Source organism: Limulus polyphemus, unplaced genomic scaffold (genome assembly GCF_000517525.1).
Source record: "Limulus polyphemus unplaced genomic scaffold, Limulus_polyphemus-2.1.2 Scaffold272, whole genome shotgun sequence".
NCBI lineage: Eukaryota > Metazoa > Arthropoda > Merostomata > Xiphosura > Limulidae > Limulus > Limulus polyphemus.
The window spans coordinates 360,880-379,096 of NW_013665882.1; the positions used below are offsets into that span (position 1 = coordinate 360,880).

At 35.4% G+C, this 18,217-nt stretch overlaps 1 protein-coding gene across 1 annotated transcript in view; it reads right to left on the reverse strand.

The window, feature by feature from the left end:
* Positions 1–17,194, reverse strand: part of LOC106456923 (eukaryotic translation initiation factor 2 subunit 1-like) — a 20,291-nt gene extending 3,097 nt beyond the window's left edge. The window contains exons 1-5 of the mRNA XM_022382701.1: positions 17,079–17,194; positions 9,321–9,561; positions 7,062–7,141; positions 4,045–4,193; positions 259–424 (exon numbers count right to left, since the gene is read on the reverse strand). Of these exons, the coding sequence (XP_022238409.1) occupies positions 259–424; positions 4,045–4,193; positions 7,062–7,141; positions 9,321–9,558 (633 nt within the window). The 5' untranslated portion in view covers positions 9,559–9,561; positions 17,079–17,194. The remainder of the gene's footprint in view (positions 1–258; positions 425–4,044; positions 4,194–7,061; positions 7,142–9,320; positions 9,562–17,078) is intronic.
* Positions 17,195–18,217: the final 1,023 nt, after the last annotated feature.

Sequence of the window (18,217 nt, forward strand, 5' to 3'; positions counted from 1 at the left end):
ATAGATAGATGAACAGATAGTTATTGATGGAAAAAATGATATATATATATATCTATAGATACACCACCAGAAAAGTGTTTGGTTGTCATACAGAAACACCCCATCTCCACAATGAGCACTGGAGAAGTATACAGATATAGTGCTAAGATAAAACATTCAGCATACCTGACCAAGCAACACCTGCCACCAGGTGGGATCCTGAAATATGATGTATAACCAACAATAAAAGAAAAAAATAATAAGAATATGATGACTTACCCCAGTCACAGGTGAACAGACGTGTGTAGAACTGCCACAGGAGGAAGACAATATCTGCTCAAGGAAGACACAGCGAGGTTGTGCAGAGAAAGAGTGACAAAAGTATAGGGAGTTTTCCACATACTGACCTGAATGATCCTCTCCAAACGACAGCAGTGTCAAGCAGCTAAAGACAGAGTTAGATGACAAATTAGGTGTGAATGAACAATATGTAGATGGCAACCAACCAGGGACACATCCAAATACGCCTAGCGTAGGAGTTGATGAACCCAACCCATGAGAATAATAGGAAAAAGAGCAGTTGAAACAGGAATTCCATGGAATAATAAGACAGGAACAAAAACAATGAAAGGAGACAGTACGAGCCAAACAACAGAGCAGGGAATGAACTGAACAAAGGAGATGATCCAGAAACTTATAGGAATACAGGTAGGAAAAGGAAGGGAATGAAAGGAAAGAAAATAGGAGAAAAGGCAAAACAACCTACACAAACAGACGAAGTCCAGGGAAGGAATGCTAGATCCAGATAATGAAAAACATAGGAGAAATTGTATATGTGTGTTTTCTTATAGCAAAGTCACATCTGGCTATCTGCTGTGTCTACTGAGGGGAATCGAACCCCGGATTTTAGTATTGTAAATCTGAAGACTTACCCATGTACCACCGGGGGGATGTGAGAAATAGTAAAGGATGGCATAAAAATCAGAACAATAAAGACCACATGCCAGGAGGGGGAGGATTGAGGTCGTACGAGAAATACACACAAGGAACAAATTGCAATGGGATCAAAGAGAGAACTGGACAGGATAGGAAGAACAACATGGAGATCCCAATCCGGCAGAACAAAGGAAATGTGTTGGATGGACCAGATGAAAGAGATGGAACAATTCGGGGAAGAGAAACTTTCTGTAAGAGAGAGAAAGGAGGGAGTTCAACAGGATAGCTCTATAAGCAGCAACAGTTGAAACAGACAAACCCTGAATAAACAACCAGATGCAGAGTTGGGACAGGAGAGGAACAGAAGTAGAGGAGGGATTGGAGTCCTGGGAAAAAGACGAAAGACTGAAGCAAGACTTATGCCTCTGGTACATATACAAAGAGGAATGGCAAAAGGTGTAGGCAATGAAAGATGTGACACAAGGGGGTGAGTCCCTGGGCTGAAGCACGGGACTGGACAAAAGACACACAGAATTGCAGTGGACAGAGAAAGGGGCAGAGAGTGTTGCTCCAGTAAGGGCCAGAGCAGAGGGAGCTACATCTGAGTGGCCAATGCAGAGGAACCAGCAGAGCACGACAAGGTTTTGTCTGGAAAAGGGAAAGGACCCAGAAGATTAGTCAAATCAGAGGGTAGGCACATAGGTGAAGACCTCTCTGATCTTGACCAAAAGCATCTATCTCCACAGTTGAAGGATGAGGAACTGAAAACTAAAAGGAAGAAGGTATGACATACCAGTGAATAGGAAATATATACAAATATGCAGAAAAACATGAGGATGAAGAGTTCACTCTATGGAAAACCTGGTGGGAACATGATAAGAGATTGGCCACAAGAGTCAGAAATCGGAGAACATTGGCCCAGTACATGAAATCCAGAGTCTGACCAGACAGAGATCAGTACATGGTTCCCTCTTTTTATGTGATAAAGCTGATGATAGTAGAATTGCATAAAAAAACCAAAATCATTCTCCCCTGCAGGAAAGAAAAAAAAGGTATAATGAACTCAGGAGAATCAAGGAAAATGGGATGGTCCAAGGGATCATGAGGGAGGTTCCACTGGTCGAGATGTATCCAACAAAGGGAATGCATGTGTGTCCAACCCAAGGGAATGAGCACTTCCAAGGAAGACCAAATCCCGAAAGAGAGAAAACCTCATGGATAGAGAGAGAAGGAGAAGGGATGGTAAACATAACTCTCTGCTCAATATCCTGGAGCCAAAGTGGATAAGGCTAAGCTCAACCAAAAAGGATGTGAAGAGAATTCCCAAACGAATAAGATAATGTGAGGGGGTAGTGAAAGGCTTCTCCAACCAGAAAAGAAACCCACCTGAGAAGCTTCTTGAAGAAGGAAGCGGGTCTGAGTGACTGACCAGGTGCAGGAAGAGGTGAGAAGAAGCCTGTCATCCATGAGATGTGAGTCTGAAGACCCAACAAGTGAAAATGATGTGCAAAAGGGAAATACCACTCCACAAAACACACAGAGCTGAAGAAAGACAGTCTGTGAGCACCAAGAACAGGAAAGCAAAACTCACCTAGAAGAACTGAAGAGAAGAATGTGACACTGGAGCATAAAAACCCACTAAAGTGAGAGGTAGGACTCCATGGTGAAGCAAGGTGACTGCAGATAAGTATATAGCCAGGAAAGAACAAGAAATCTTGTGTATAGGGAGACAAAGAAGAACAGGACTAAACTCCTGGTTGAGTGTGCTCCACATGTTAGATAGCTCCGTTGTGTAGTATGAAACAAACAGACTGAGCAAGATGAACAGACACGGTATGAATCTGAGGAGGAGGGGAGGAGATCTGAGAAGTGAAGGAAGCAAAATGGAAATCAAAAACCCTCATGGAGAAATCGTAAAAAGAACAGATCTGTCGTGAAGTGTAGACAAAAAGACACTTAAACTAAAGAAATTGAAGTACACAAATCTAATGAACTAACAAAAACTTAGAAATGTGTAATCTACAAAGAGTTTAAAAGTAACACACCTGCAAAACTAAGAAAATCGACCTAAAACATAAAAAATAAGTAACACCTAAAGTACAAAACCACTAAAATGTATAAGTCGACTCAAAGAAACAAAAAGAAACTTACCCTAAAGAACAAGAGAATAAAAAGGAACACAGTTAACAAAAATAATGGTTAACTCAAAACTTATCCCCAAGTAGATGTGACTAGTAGTACATATACAAACAAATGGAACTTGTAACCAAATAACATTAACAGTGAAAAAATGTAAAATACTAAACCAAATTAACACAAAAAAACAAACTCTAAAAGCAAGTTGTAAACTAAAGTAACCTAGAAAGTAAAAGAAGTATAAAATTCGAACTTGCACAACACTGACTATAGAAGACATGAATGACGTAAATTATCGAGTGCAGAAATTGGATCCATACACACACAAGCTCACATAAACTCATTAAACAAGGGTATATCTATGGGGGAGTGAGACATACACACTGAAAAATGTACTACAGATCTCCTGGGAAAAAGAACAATACCTATCATAAAAGGAAAAAATTCCTGGCCAAACGTAAGACACGAACTCCTCGCAAACGAAAGTCTGTGCTTTCTCATCAGACATCGTGAAACCTGAGACTGAGGCCTAGTGTTATAACTGCTGTCTAATTATGGTGGAAAAATTATCAACCACCATAAGAAACCTGAATTTATATCAACAAAGTAGTATTCTGAAAACAGAAACATCTCAAAAACAAACGAGTAGAAACTTGAACTTGAAACTGATATTAATTGGTAATCAAGCACAATATAAAAATTGTGCAGTCACATGGAGAATGTAAAACACACGTTTATACACAAGAATACCAGTCAAGAAAGTGAGGATTGTGACACAAGGGTAGAGAGAGCTACCTGCGCTAGTACAGAGGGTGCAATGGGATTGGTGGAGGGTGGTCACATGTTGCTGCAATGACACAAAAAAATATAGAGGTATAAATGACTGGTGTACTTTTAAAAAAATTGCCAATGCCTAAAGGGCAAATTAAGGTCGAGATAGCTATGGATGAGAGGAGGTATTACCATTTTGGAAATAGCACAGATGTAACTTACGAAACAGCATGCTTGAAAACATCATAGGAACTTGCAGCCTTCTTGTATTTTTCATCAAAGTGCCATGCTGTCTTTTTGTAGAGAACCTCAAGCTGCTCGTCACTGTCATAACCCAAGATTCCTGCCACATGTCTTAGAATGCTGTTTACCTGAAACACAGCAAGATATTTTTTCAATATCAATGATTTCATCCTAACAAAATGCTTCCCTACAAAAAAAAAGTAAAAAACTTTGGATTAACAAAGTGTGTGTGTCTTCTTTATTTCAGCATATATATATATAGATCCCCTAAAGAAACAAGTGAAAATGCTAAAAAAAAAAGAACAAGTAGATTTACATCACTTTTAAAAAAGCAAGAAAGAAACCTATTCATGTAAGGTTAATACCTCTAACCTATGACTATCTTCAGGACTTTGGGGGCAAAGTATCCTGTATTCAAATACCAATATCTATTATAGGTTAGGTTTACACTAAAGTCAACAAGAATATTCTACTTCTTTTACTAGGAGTCTCTAGTAACTTGAAATTGGAGTTAACCACACTTAATCCAATTAAAAACCTGTGTTGTAGCAACAGGGTCTGTATTTTAACACCTATATTAAGCAATACTACTTAAAATTGTAACAGACTAAACCACAACAAAACAGCCACTACAACAAGGGTTGAAAGACATAAAGTGAATTTATTAAACTTTAACTACCACAGAAATTAAAAATTAAAACTTCAGATCAATTAGAATGCAGTTAATAAATATGTGCCTAGCCAGGACTTGCTATTAACATCAAAGAACAACATACGATAAATATCAGGGTTAACATTTCAATAAACAAAGGAGTTAGGAAAATAAAGAACCAGAGTGAGAAGAAGAAAAAACCTAATTCCACAATAATAATATTCCATATTTACACAGCTACAAAATTATTAGCAAAATACCTCTCGGCTATCTCTCGTGAATTAACTTGTGAAAGTTCATACTACGGTTTTTATTCAATGGTTAGATCATGAGAGTACATTTCAGGTGACCATAATTTACATACTCTTTTGCAACATAAATAATATCTGTACATCACCACTAGAAGAAACTGGTGACAGTCTCATAATTCATACACACTTACTCAAAATCAACATGATTCTCTAGAAGGTGAGCATTTAAATATAAACTAAAAATTCACAGCTTAACTAAACAACAGAAAGAATAATAAATGGACTGTAAACAACCCATAATGAAATAAAAATAAAATTCACAACCTCACAAAATATTACCTTTTCCTTAGAGGCTAATGCATAGAAAAATAAATAGCTCAGGTTCTACAACTTCTACAGTTTGTTGCAAATTGCAGAAAGCTAAACTTTAAACAAAAACAACAAATAAAAGTAGTTTTTAATTCAAACATGCATATTAGCTTCTTTCAGAAAATTCAAGAACTGACTAGAACAAAGAGAGTTACTAAAAGATTTTGGATTAGTCTTTTTCTAACCAAGCTAATGTTTTCCAGTTCTTCGTAACCATAATAAAGAAATGTTTTAGCCAATCTTACAGAACTTGGATTAGTCTTTTCTAACCAAGCTAGTTTTTCACAACCATAATAAAAAAAGATACTAACCAATCTATTCTTCACACACACTAATATAAACACAGGATGCTCCTTCCCCTTAATAAAATATTTCATTAGGTTTATGCAAAATATTACCAATTAAGTGTGAATCTACTTGACTGTTCCCTCTAAATGAATGCAATATCACATTTTCCATAGCTTGAACCCAGAATAGTTTTAAATTTTGTTTCATATTATTAAATGCCATTTAACTTCCTTCAAAATTAACGAGTTAGCTAAGATTGAAATTCTCCTTGGATGAATCTTAAGCTAAACGTTTTGCTGAGAGAAAGATATGCATTTTTTTCAGAATACTTATATTTCTTCAATATTGCATTCTCTAAAAATAATATTTACTTATTCTTTATAAGCACATTCATGTATCCTACTTGTGTTAAGATACAATAAGTTCTAACCTCTCAGTATTTCTCTTTCTAGCTGCCTAGTCACCTAAGAGTTCTATTTCACAATCCAGAATCTAATCTTGTTTAACCCTTTCACTGCAGCTGGGACATATATTTCCCAGTGAACTGGGAAATATACATTCCAGCCTCAGTGAATGGGTTAAACAAGTATGTTTGAAACTACAATTGTCCAAAACTTCATTCTCTATTTTTCACATGTACACAATCTTAACAAATAAAATGCCTTTTCTAAACTACCTTTCTATCAATATACTGAGAAAATAAATGTGCAAATTCAATATAACATGTATTTTAGTTTTAATTTTACCTAATAATCATAATTTATTATTAAAACAGCTAAAATATACAGAAGAGATTACCTCAGATAAATATCATTAATCATACCTAACACAGGAAGGCAAATATGACACACCTGATAAGAGAAACTAAATATCAATAATTTCTCTAGTGAATTATCTTCACACTCAATCATTCAGTGCATCTTCACTAGATCTGGGTAATTAATGAAATTTGCTAATCACTTTATCGTCAGGTTTATTAATCAATTAATTTCAACTAATCATTTATTCTCACGTGGGACTTGGATAGTTGGAATAATCAAAAATAGTAATAATGGAAAATTGTTTTTGATTAACTGATTATTTTTGTGAGTTGTAACACTAATCAATTAAGCTGAACAGCCTTAAATTAAAAATAACATGAAGAAGAAATCATAATGGCAATATTTCAACTACTTGGATAGTTAGAATAATCAAACGTTGTATTAATCACAAATACTATTTTTATTTAGTTGATTACTTTCATAAAGACAATTGATTATATTGATTAATTGAAACAATCAACAGCTTAAATCCTCATACGGGGTAAGGCATTGTATGCTCATTCTACAGCTTGTTAAGTTTCTATTTTGTTTTTTTAAGTGTAAAAAACCAAATGTTCCAAATGAACATTATTTTTGTAATAAATAGATCATTTGTACATTTGTAAAATTACTTACAGCTTTTGCCTTTGCAAACTTTTCTTCACATTTCATGATGTCTTCTGGTGAAACTCGTCTCTTAGACAAGTCAATATAACCTAAAATTAATTAAAGAGGACTCATTTATTAAACAGTAACACTTTACTACAATACAGTTTCATTGTACTAGTTAATGACAAGTGCTATTATTATTTTAATTAATACTACATGAAATTCAAAAGCAAACAAAGCTCTGCACTACTAATATGTTTGAGATCCAAAGGTACCTAAAACTGCTATTTACTGGTTTGGTTTCATGCATTACAAAAACACATTTTAACATGGTTATTTGCATCTCTAAACCAGATCTTGTAAAGCCTGATTAGTCAAAGTAACTACAGCTTCTAGCGATCACAAACATGACAAAGTAACAGTCAAACACCTCTTTTCAAATGAGTTGATTTCTATTGTAAAAAAGGCATTTTATAAAAAAAAAAAATTCTACATTGTATAAGGCATGAAATAAGAAAATATCTCCAACAAGTTAGTTGACATACCATCTCAGTATGAATAAATTTCTATATGAAGAAAGTACAGGCAGAAAATTTCACATTAATTGAAACTATGATAGCTAGTTTGAAAGGGTCATCCTGAAGAAAAATCAAATCATAAAAATAATTTGTCTCATCATACAAAAAACATTAACATTGAAATATTTAGTAAGATATATTATCATTTAAACACTGTATTTATGGACATCACTTAGAGGTTTTCTGATGTATTTTAGCAGAATTCAGCACATAGTATAACCACATTATTAAGATATATACAGAAACTGAGATGGTTCAAAATATGATGTTTATTGTTTGATGATAATTAAGATGCTGATATCTATAAGCCTGGTATATACGCTTCCTTTTACTTTCAAAGAAAACAAATAGCCAACTTCAGAGCCTAGGGGTCTTATTAGAAATTTTTGTCTCTATGAACAGTTTAAAATTGCGTCTTCAGTAAAAGTGACTGTTGTAAGATTTTCAGTTGGGTGACACATATGAGAGGATTCTCGTCTCGTTTGGAGATGATGTTTTAATGCCTTGTTGTGGACCTCCAACATTTTTATAATGGACTTCATATTACAAATACTGTATGGGAACAGCTAGTTTCATTCAACATTTAACAACTTGAAAGAAATAAGGATTGATGATAAACATGATGGTGAAGACACAACAAGCAGTAACATAAGGATCATGAGTAGGCTTCTGGTAAACTATGTGTGTGGATGTTTATGAATACAAGTTATAGTACTTCTTGAATTGACAATACCCACCAAGATGAATGTGAGCATTGTCTGTCCAAAGAATGTTTTCTAGCCATGTTTCATTAATCATCGAACTGGTCAAGAACCATGGGAAAAGTTGAACTGCAAAGATTGATTACCATCGTTACCAGCAAGCAGACATCTGAAGTGACAGACTTTGAACTTTAGTGATTTTGTTTTCATATTTTCCAGCCTATAGTTTCCAAAAAATTTGCAAATCAAGATATTGAGCAGCATCTTTTTCATTTCCTGCCTCAAAAGGATGCTTCTCAACTTAGTCGTTCATATTCTGAGCAACCTTCATTACTGTTTACATAGATACAGATGTCTGCCAGAACGAAAAGCTTCTTTTACAGATCAAGTTGCCATGATTTAATAAATTAATTTTTTAACATTTTAGAGCAATTGTATGGAATTCGGCATCCATTCTCTCTTTAGAAATATCTTTTGAGTAAAATATAACTGCCATTATTTGACAGCACAGTCAAACAACAATCACATAATCCTGCATTCTGATATGTATTTATCAAAGTCACTAGTCTTGTATTTTTGAGACTAAAGAAAGATAAATAAAAGTAATGCTAGTTTACATGAAAACTAATTTAGATGCACACTATAATATAGTTTAGAAATACTGTACCATGTCCAAACAGTTCTGAGCAGAACCGAACCTACAACTCAATGTGCCTCTGGTAAGATGTTCCTCTCAGGAAAGTAGTTTTTAATATAAAAGCATTTTAGATATTAGGTTTTCCTTATAATCATTTTATATGTGTAATAAATGTATTCTACTATAGCAGTATTGCCTCAATCTAGGAAATTAATATGTTCTGAAATCTGAGAACAGAGTTCATGAACAGTGTTTACCAAAGTAGTATAACCAAATGCAGAACAGGCTACTTTGTAAAATGATAAATTAAACTAAAATACTTTATGAATTATTGTATTCTAACAAGGTATTCAGTGTTGTAAAACATTACCTTTATCTTTATCTACTCTGATGACCACCACACATTCACTTCGACCAACTCTAATAAGTTTGTTGATGGATCGAATACGTCGGCGTGACAACTCGGACAAAAGGATCATGCCTTCGATATTGTTGTATTCTAACAGATGTACATAAGCACCCATTTCGGCAATTGATCGGACATTTACCATGACAACATCTTCCACTTCTGGATACTGCTGACTGTAGAACCGACACGACAAAGGCATGACCTGAAAAAATAACATAACAAACACCCATGGAAAATTTTCTTTATTTAAGCACTTTTGATTTAAATTCTATCATATTTTAGTAACATTCAACAATACACTTCATGAAATTAATAATAGAAAGAAGTATATAGCTACAATAGTTAACTTTATACCACAAGACAATAAGATATCATTTTTCAGTGCAAAGTTAAAACAAATTATGAAACTATTCTATAAATTAACTGTAAATAGTTACGTTTCAAAACTTATAATTCATGTGTGTAAGAATGTTATTAATTGCTTGTAGACAAATACACCATCTAATCATCTGTGCTTTGTTATGTTTAATATTAATCCTGTACATGTATAAAAGCCTAGACTAACTGAGATAATATAAAGAAAACAAGGGATCATTTGGTTTTTTCAAGGTTTTCCTTATAGATCCACCATTGAGAAAAGTAAAGATTTAAATCCACCTTATATTTTTTAAAAAATCATCAATATCACTTTTAAACTTGTTTAGAGTGCTGGCCTCATCTATTATGAACAGTAACTTAGTCTATAAATCAATAACCTGTTAGAAGATTAAAACTGTCTTAACTGAAGCCTAGCTTATCTTTTCCAAATCTTAAACTTGTGTTCTCTTGTCCTATTATCTTTAGAATATACTGCAAGGAAATAAGAGACTTTTATCCTATACATCCCTCAGTTAACCTTATAAATAAGATCTTAACCTATTCCATAAATATAACCCTTCCAGCTCTGGTAGCCCTCCTCTGAATCCCTTCCAATAAGTCAATATCTTTTTTTCAGATAGGACCACAAGTTAACATTTTCCTCACCTCTATACACAGAGAGCTTCTTTCCTTTGACAAAGAGATTTGCAAGCCATCAACCTTGTGGAAACTCCCACCTAATGTCACATGAAAGACGACATCATCATGCTGCAGAACCCTTCACCAATAGGAGTGTGACACACCTCCATGTGCAATAACTCCCTATATTCATACTCATGAATCCTCATTCTTTGACAAAGCAATGAATAAATGTGCACTGATAAAGTTGGTAGGATGGACAGGAACATGTGAAGTGGTGTGTACCTGTCAGAAATACATTTTCAGGTAAGGAAAATGTTAACTTCCAAAACAATACCTCACCTCCGCATACATATAATTAGAATCTCACGTTGAGATGGAGGAGGGATCAGTGCAAAAGTTACCTAATGAGCTTCCTTCAGAAGGTGCCCAAAGGAAGCCCATGGGGTGTGACACCCAATGACAGGGGCTCTATAGGGGCCCACCTTTTGTCTCATCCAGGGTATACTCTTCACTTGAGTAGAAGATAGAAGAGGCAAAAAAGCCATATTAGTGTCACAAAGATGAGCCGAACAGGTACATTTCCATCCAAGAACTAAGACAGCCAATATGTGTAATGAGGTTGAAGCTTGTTCAGACCATATCTTGTGTGCTCACTTCCTCTACCATCAGATTCAATGGCTAACTTGCACTACACTCTGGTGTCATCCCAGCTCCAATTCTCTCCATAGAGAGGCCCCTTGCTCTAGCTCCAGCAGTTAGATCCCAATCCGTGAGGATTTTCCATGGTCCACCAACCCAGTTAGATGGTAAGTGGCAAGGGTCTCCCATGATCCACTTGATGAAAGGGGGGAGACCTGGAGAATGTGCCTGGATTCCCATCATTCCTTCTGTCCGGATATGTCTTTTACTGGAAACAGTGCAAAAGGTGACTGAAAAACCCTATTTTTAAAAGCCAGCAAGAACTAGCCAGAGAAGTGAGCAGAAATGCTGCTCTGGTGCTGGCTTATTCTATGATAGTCCATGAATGGATATGGCCTAGAATTGACATGAAAAGTAATATATATATATATATATATATATATAGAGAGAGAGAGAGATATCATAAGGAAACCTTAAATGGTTTAATGATCTTGCATGTCACCTCATCTCACAGTGAGTATTTGTAGAGTTAAGAGTAGAATGCTTTCCATTATCCTGGCTCAATGTGGATTTTGGGTAAGTAGGATCCTATAGTGATTGCCAGATTTTGTACACTCACCTGCCCATAGGTGGGAAGTGGATTAGAAAATGGCCAGAGGTAGAAGCCTAAATCCCTTTGAAGATGAGACAGCCAGGTGGAGCAGATAGTGGGAGACAAAGAAATGAGTGGTAGTCCACATGCCATCCTGGAGAAGAGCATCAAAAGTTAGTAAAAAAAAAGAGTAGCTAGAGAATGTGGGAGGTGATGAATCTGACGAGAAGACATTAAAGAGCTTACATTCATCCACCAGGTACAAGAAGGGACCAAAAGAATGAAAAAGGACAATGATTAAAGCTCCTAAAGGAGGAAGAGTATGACAAACAATGTATGACCTTGACAGAATACAGGAGTCTATATGGCAAGGAACAAGTATAGAGAAGTGATTAGTAAGAAGGAGTACAGGAGAAAGGTGCATCCATTGCTACAGGAAGAAGAACTGACCAGGATAAAGGAGAAGATAATTGTGGTTTAAGATAATTTGAGAGAAAATCATGGCACAGACAACTGAACGACAGTAACCATAGGCAAGAATGAGGAGGACACATGTGTCTAAAAAGAAATGATACATCAAACAAGCTGTTAGAGGATTGAGAGGGTCCTGGGAAAAGCGTGGAGAACCACAGTGAGATTGCAATTGGGAAAAGAGGATGACAGCAAGGTTTGTGGATAAGGAAGGAACAGAAGAGGGTAGAAAGGACCAGTGAAGAAATGATCCTGTGGCATCATGATAGGTGGTAGAAATGCCGCCCAAGAGCCCATAATCGAAGAGACAAGACAAGCAAAGAAAGAACACACATGAAACAGGAGGGAGTATGTTATAAAGCAGAGTGGTCAGAGAGGAAATGGTGAAAGGGAGACCAACAGCAATAAGTACGTGAAGAGGAAGAAGTGTGACTAGTCTGGCACAATAAGGAAATACATGATAGGATGGTACGGCTTGAAAAGCAATGGACCAGATGAATCCTGCATATGAAGATGAAGGGATGTCACTCCCTGATGAAAGAATAACATGCAAGATTGAATCAGAAGATATGGTATTTAGGGAGGGGGAGATTGGATAAGAGAAATGAGTTATGAAAACCAAGGTTGGGGTCACCAGTGAGGGGCAACCAATAGGATCCTGCAAGGGGTGTTCCAAATAAGAGTAAGGATCCAAGTGAGGAGGTGGGGGAGAAGACAGGCCTACAGAAAAAGATGACACCAAACCTGACTGAGATCATAAACAGCACCAGGGATGAGTTACAGGACACCAAAGAGAGGGAGACTGATTATTAGGGGTGGGGTAGAAGCATTTATTTGTGGAGTAGTAAGCTGAGAGTAGATCAACAGAGGATGTATGAGTGGAGGGACCATTCCATGTGTTTCATTGAGAAAGACAGCCAGCGATAATGTTCAATGAACCTAGAACATGACCAGTTATGAAACTCCCCAAAATCAGGAAGCAGGGAGACCCGGAGTGTGTGTGCTACTTTGACAATTGACATGAGACAAGCAGTGTAGCTGACCAAATGGATCAGATATAATTGATCTATAAGGTGAGGAAAGAATTGTGGGTATGCCTTATAGACAGCAAGCAGATGAAAGGTGTGATAAGTAGAGAATGCCCCTCCAGAGACCATGAGCCAGAAGTCAGAGTGTCATTCAGAGATGCTCCACATCCATAGAGAAATAAAGCATCCATAAATAGGTGAAAGCCCAGTTTAGGATGAGGTAAGGAAACATTGGAGGTCATAGTAGAGATGTTCAGCTGCCAAGCAAGATCCTTCAGAAGTGAAGGAGAGGAGTGGACTTGTGAGGTTGGTGGAACCCTGTAAAGGGTCCTTTGGTCATGCAGCATCCACTGTAGAGCATATATATGTGTAGAGCGAAGTGGAAAGAGAGATTCTGGAGAAGCCATGGTCCGCAAAGGAGAAAGTACTTCAAGTGGAAAAAGTAAATGCAGGGTGCAAAACATGGTGACTAGACATTAGAAGTATAGTAATTAAAAGAAGGAAGGTTGGGCACAGCCAAGACTAGTCAAAGAGAATTAATTAGCAGGTGAATGAGAAATATGGTCAGGGTGAAGAAGAATCAGGAAATTTGATGGGCCACACCAAATGATTTGAGCTGCAAAGAGGAAGGGAAGTTGGAAGGATTATGTATGGGAAAAGGCAAGAAGAAGCCTGTTACCAACATAAAATGGATTGCAGACCCAGAACATAAAGAAGATAAGTGAAAGTCTACATAATGCAAATGTGAATACAAGGAAACAAACACTACAGTGATCCATGTAGATGAACAGGAGAAAACACTGTGAGGACAGGGCGATTGGGATGTGGAGAAAGGCATCTAAAACATAAACCTTGATCATCCACAGGCCAGGCTGAAATTACCAATGGAGAGAGAAATTCACAATACAATATTGCATTATGACCAAGAAATGACAGAAAGAACAGAGGTGGGTACTCAGATGCCAGTCCCTGATCTTGAAGGAAAAAGAGAAAATCAGGAGTGAAAAACCAAAGAGGGGGCTATGAACCTTTTTTCTATAGAATATAATATTTTTTTTTTCAATTTGAATATAGAATTTCATCTGATTCTTATCCCAGAAGCAGAAAATAATGAGAGATGATAAGTGGACATTTTTTCCAACTGTTAGATGTATTTAATGTTGTCTCTCAAAGATATATTTGGAACTTTCATAGTTTATTAATATCAACAAACAACATAGTTTCTTAGAAAGTAATATTTTTAGATTAGCTGATAATGCTAAAGTACTAAGGAAAATTTCTGTTAATATTATTATTTTTTGTTCATAACAACCTTAACAGAGAGACTTGGTAATTCAAAATATGAAAATAGTTAAGCACTTGGGATGTGCAAATTTGAAACTTACTTCTTATATGAGAAATACTGGTGTTGTGGAACAAAATAATTTAATCAAGGTGTGATTATTGGAGCATTCAGCTGTGTGTTTAGCTTTGGGTCTGTTTAGAGGATTCTTTAATTTATGAATAAATAGGTCATTTTTAACCCTGTTCAAGACTCAGGTGAAGCCTCATTTACATTACTAATGCAATTTTAGCTCCCTACTTATAGAAGGATATCAAGAGAGTAGTGATGGGTTTGTACTATAATACTTGGCTTATGAAATCCAGTCTACAGGAAGTTTTAAGTTTTGGACTTGTTCATGAAGCACAGAAGAACTAGAAGTGCTTTAATCTAGATTTATAAAGCTGTTAAAAATTTTGACAATATGCTTATCAATGGTCTATCTGAGTGGTTGAATTAATAAAGTCACATCATTGAAGGTTGCAGCTTTGGAAGCATACATGTGTAGATTAGAGATGGGTGATTTAATTGATTATACAATATAATCAAATAATGACAAGTCAACTAATTAAAATTTATGTTTCCAATTACAACTATTTTCAATAATTCTAACATTCAACCAAAATTATGATTAAATGGACTAATCAAAGTTAACTGTACCAGTTATTGCTGTTTTTGATTATTCCAATTATTCAAGTAATCAAAATATTGCCATTAACATAATTTTTAGCAGTATAAAATGTTCTTCAGTTCAAGTTTGTTAATCTTTGGGCCAGTATGGGCTGGTGAATGTATGTGTGTGTGAGTGGGGTCATCCCTCATGATTACAGGGTGTCAGATTCAATTTCCATTACCACTAAACTTGCCTACCCTGTCTTTGTTATGGAAGAGCTACTAAGGCTATATACCAGTCACAAGCTTTTAACTGCTGACTAGAAGGAAGGCAACTACCAGGTGGAATTTGTTATACTTCTTTGTTGTTGTTGTTGTTGATCAGCAACTCTGTAGAAGGCAGGCAACTCTAGCAGCATTCTCTGCCAACCATTTGTTTTGTCGCTATTTTTGGGGAACTGCAGACTAGAAGGAAGTAAACTGGCTGTATGCTTGTAAGTAAAATATTTTGAGGAACACTGCACTAATAGACTGATCGAACGTAATCAAAAAATTGGGCTGTCAATTAATTGATTAGCAAATACCACTAGTCACCCAGCTTTACTGAAGATTCAAATTTGTTATTAAGAAAAAATTAATTCATGCTTTGAAATTTAAGTCTGTAAAATGGTATTTGTTGTTAGCTGAAATTCATTAAAAACTGTTGTTGAATAAGTAAACAGTACATATAAAAATATTGGAAAGAACTGGTATTTTTAATTTCTTTTGATGTTTTGCTTAGTAGAAAAATGTCCTTGATTAAGCAAATAGTCTACTACCACCTTTATTTTTTCTATTCTTAAAACACATATTTATCTGCACAAGCATCTTAATTAAACACAAGTTATTTTCACGAAAAATAAGGCCCTTACTTAATATGTTTAACACACTGAAAGCATTATATTTACATAAATATTTGGCTAAAATATGCATGTTCTTAAAGCCACAAATATGGAAGAAAAATAGGTTAAAATTTCTACTTGATAAAATCCAAAAGAAATAATAAAATGTATTTGTCTAGGAAACAAGTATCTAGTAACTTAGAATACAATATACTTTCATCTGTTCAATCATATTCCCAGCAGTGATTAATGCCCAAAAAGAAAATCATTAAGTTTATGACAAAATAATTATGAGACACTTTAATTTTAGACAGACTGATTTTGATTGGGGTTGTATGGAGTCAAATAACTGGGAAGAGAGACTTCTTGAAGTGATTAAGGATGGTTTATTATATACAATGGCAAGACTTCAATGAGCCAAACAGAGGAATTGCAGTTTTTGATTTATTATCAACCACTATCCTTAAGGATAGGCTTGCAAGAGATAAAAAGAGGAGGATTATTACATTCAACAGATTTGCAGTGTAATTAACTAGTAGTAGTAATGGATCACTGAATGGTGCTTGTACATTGTAGCTGGTAGAACTGGAAGTAATATGCTCCAATAGTAATACTATCACTAATACAGTTGTAGTACAGTAAAGCTAGTACTAGCCTAGAAAGTATTAGAATTTATTGTAACGTGCGACCTGGCATAAAATTTATGGCGCGTGTGGTACAATGCTACATTTATGATTTATAATTACATCAAAACTCGGTGACAGAAGGCTATTAACGTTTTACCCAAGAGAAATCCTAAAGTTTAGGCCTATAAATTATAATTTATAACACTTAACAAATATTTATTTTCAGTTTAAAGATACTGCTTCATTCTACACAGCAAAAACAGTGATACTTTATATTTTAAACATTTTAAGAAGAAATGTACGTATTTGACAGTGAATTGCAAATTGCATCATGGCTTTTTTTTTATGTCACACCTGTAAGTATTACGAGTTATTAAAATAACATTATTACGATTCACAAAAAAGGCACCTAAATGTAACTGAAGTGAAGGATTAAGTCTATCTATATAATTTGGTAACTCTGGATCCCCTAACTACAAGCAAAATATACAGGATATATATGTATATATTTCTTTAAACCCGATATCAATCTGACAAAAAATAGGCTTACTTTTTAATAATGTTTACGTAAATTTCCTTTGATGTACGAAATTACTGCTAAAATAATATATTAGTACTGTTACTATTAGTTACTACTCGTAAAAAACACAACCATGTGGCACCATTGAAAAGTAATCATTGCCACCTGGAAATAAAAATAACGCAATGAATTTCACTAAATTAAAGAACTTTATTTTATTTTATCTAACAGCAGTCCTATTAGGAGACCAAATATAATAGGTGCTTGTGTGGTAATAAGTATTCCATGTGTTTTCTACCTCCTTGTATTAATATACGAATTTTTCAAAATATGTTATTTGTGCAGTTTCCACATAACAAGTTGTTCAAAGAAGGTTTTTAAGTTTCTTTTGTTCTAGTTGCATATTGTTATTTGTAATTCACCTACAAAGGCATCTTTTCTCTTCCCATTGTAAAAATAGCGGCAAGATCACTGGTAGTATGTAAATTTATATGGTTAGTGGTTATCTTTTTTGCTGATAGTCAGTAGAATAACCAGTCACATGGTTAGTCAGACCTAGTATGGCCTAGTGGTTAGGGCGCTAGACTCGCAACCTGTTGGTTTCAGGTTCGAATTCCATCATCGAATATGCTCTCCATTTCAGCATTAAAGACATTATAATGTTTCGGTTAATCTCGCTATTTGTTGGTAAAGTTTGTTTGTTTGTAGTTAAGCACAAAGCTTCACAATGGGCTATCTGTGCTCTGCCCACCACCGGTATCGAAACCCGGTTTCTAGCGTTGTAAGCCCGCAGACATACCACTGGGGGGCTGTTGGTAAAGAGTAGCCCAAGAGTTGGCGGTGGGTGATATTGACTAGCTGCCTTCTTTCTAGTCCATCACTTCAAAATCAGGGACGGCTATTACAGACAGCCCTCGAGCTTTACGAAACACATGGGTAGTGCTATTAGCTCTAGGTAAATTTTACGTTAACGAGGTAACTAAGTAACCTGACATTTATTTAGTGTGGAATATGATCTTGAAAAATTCAGTCTGGAAAGTACCTCAACAGAGTTAATATTGCTCACAATCTCCTCTTAATAAGTTACAATTAACAACTTCAAACCAAACTCTCCAGTAAAGGCGACTGTCTATTATGGCAAATAAAGTAATTTTTTTTACTGTATTTTG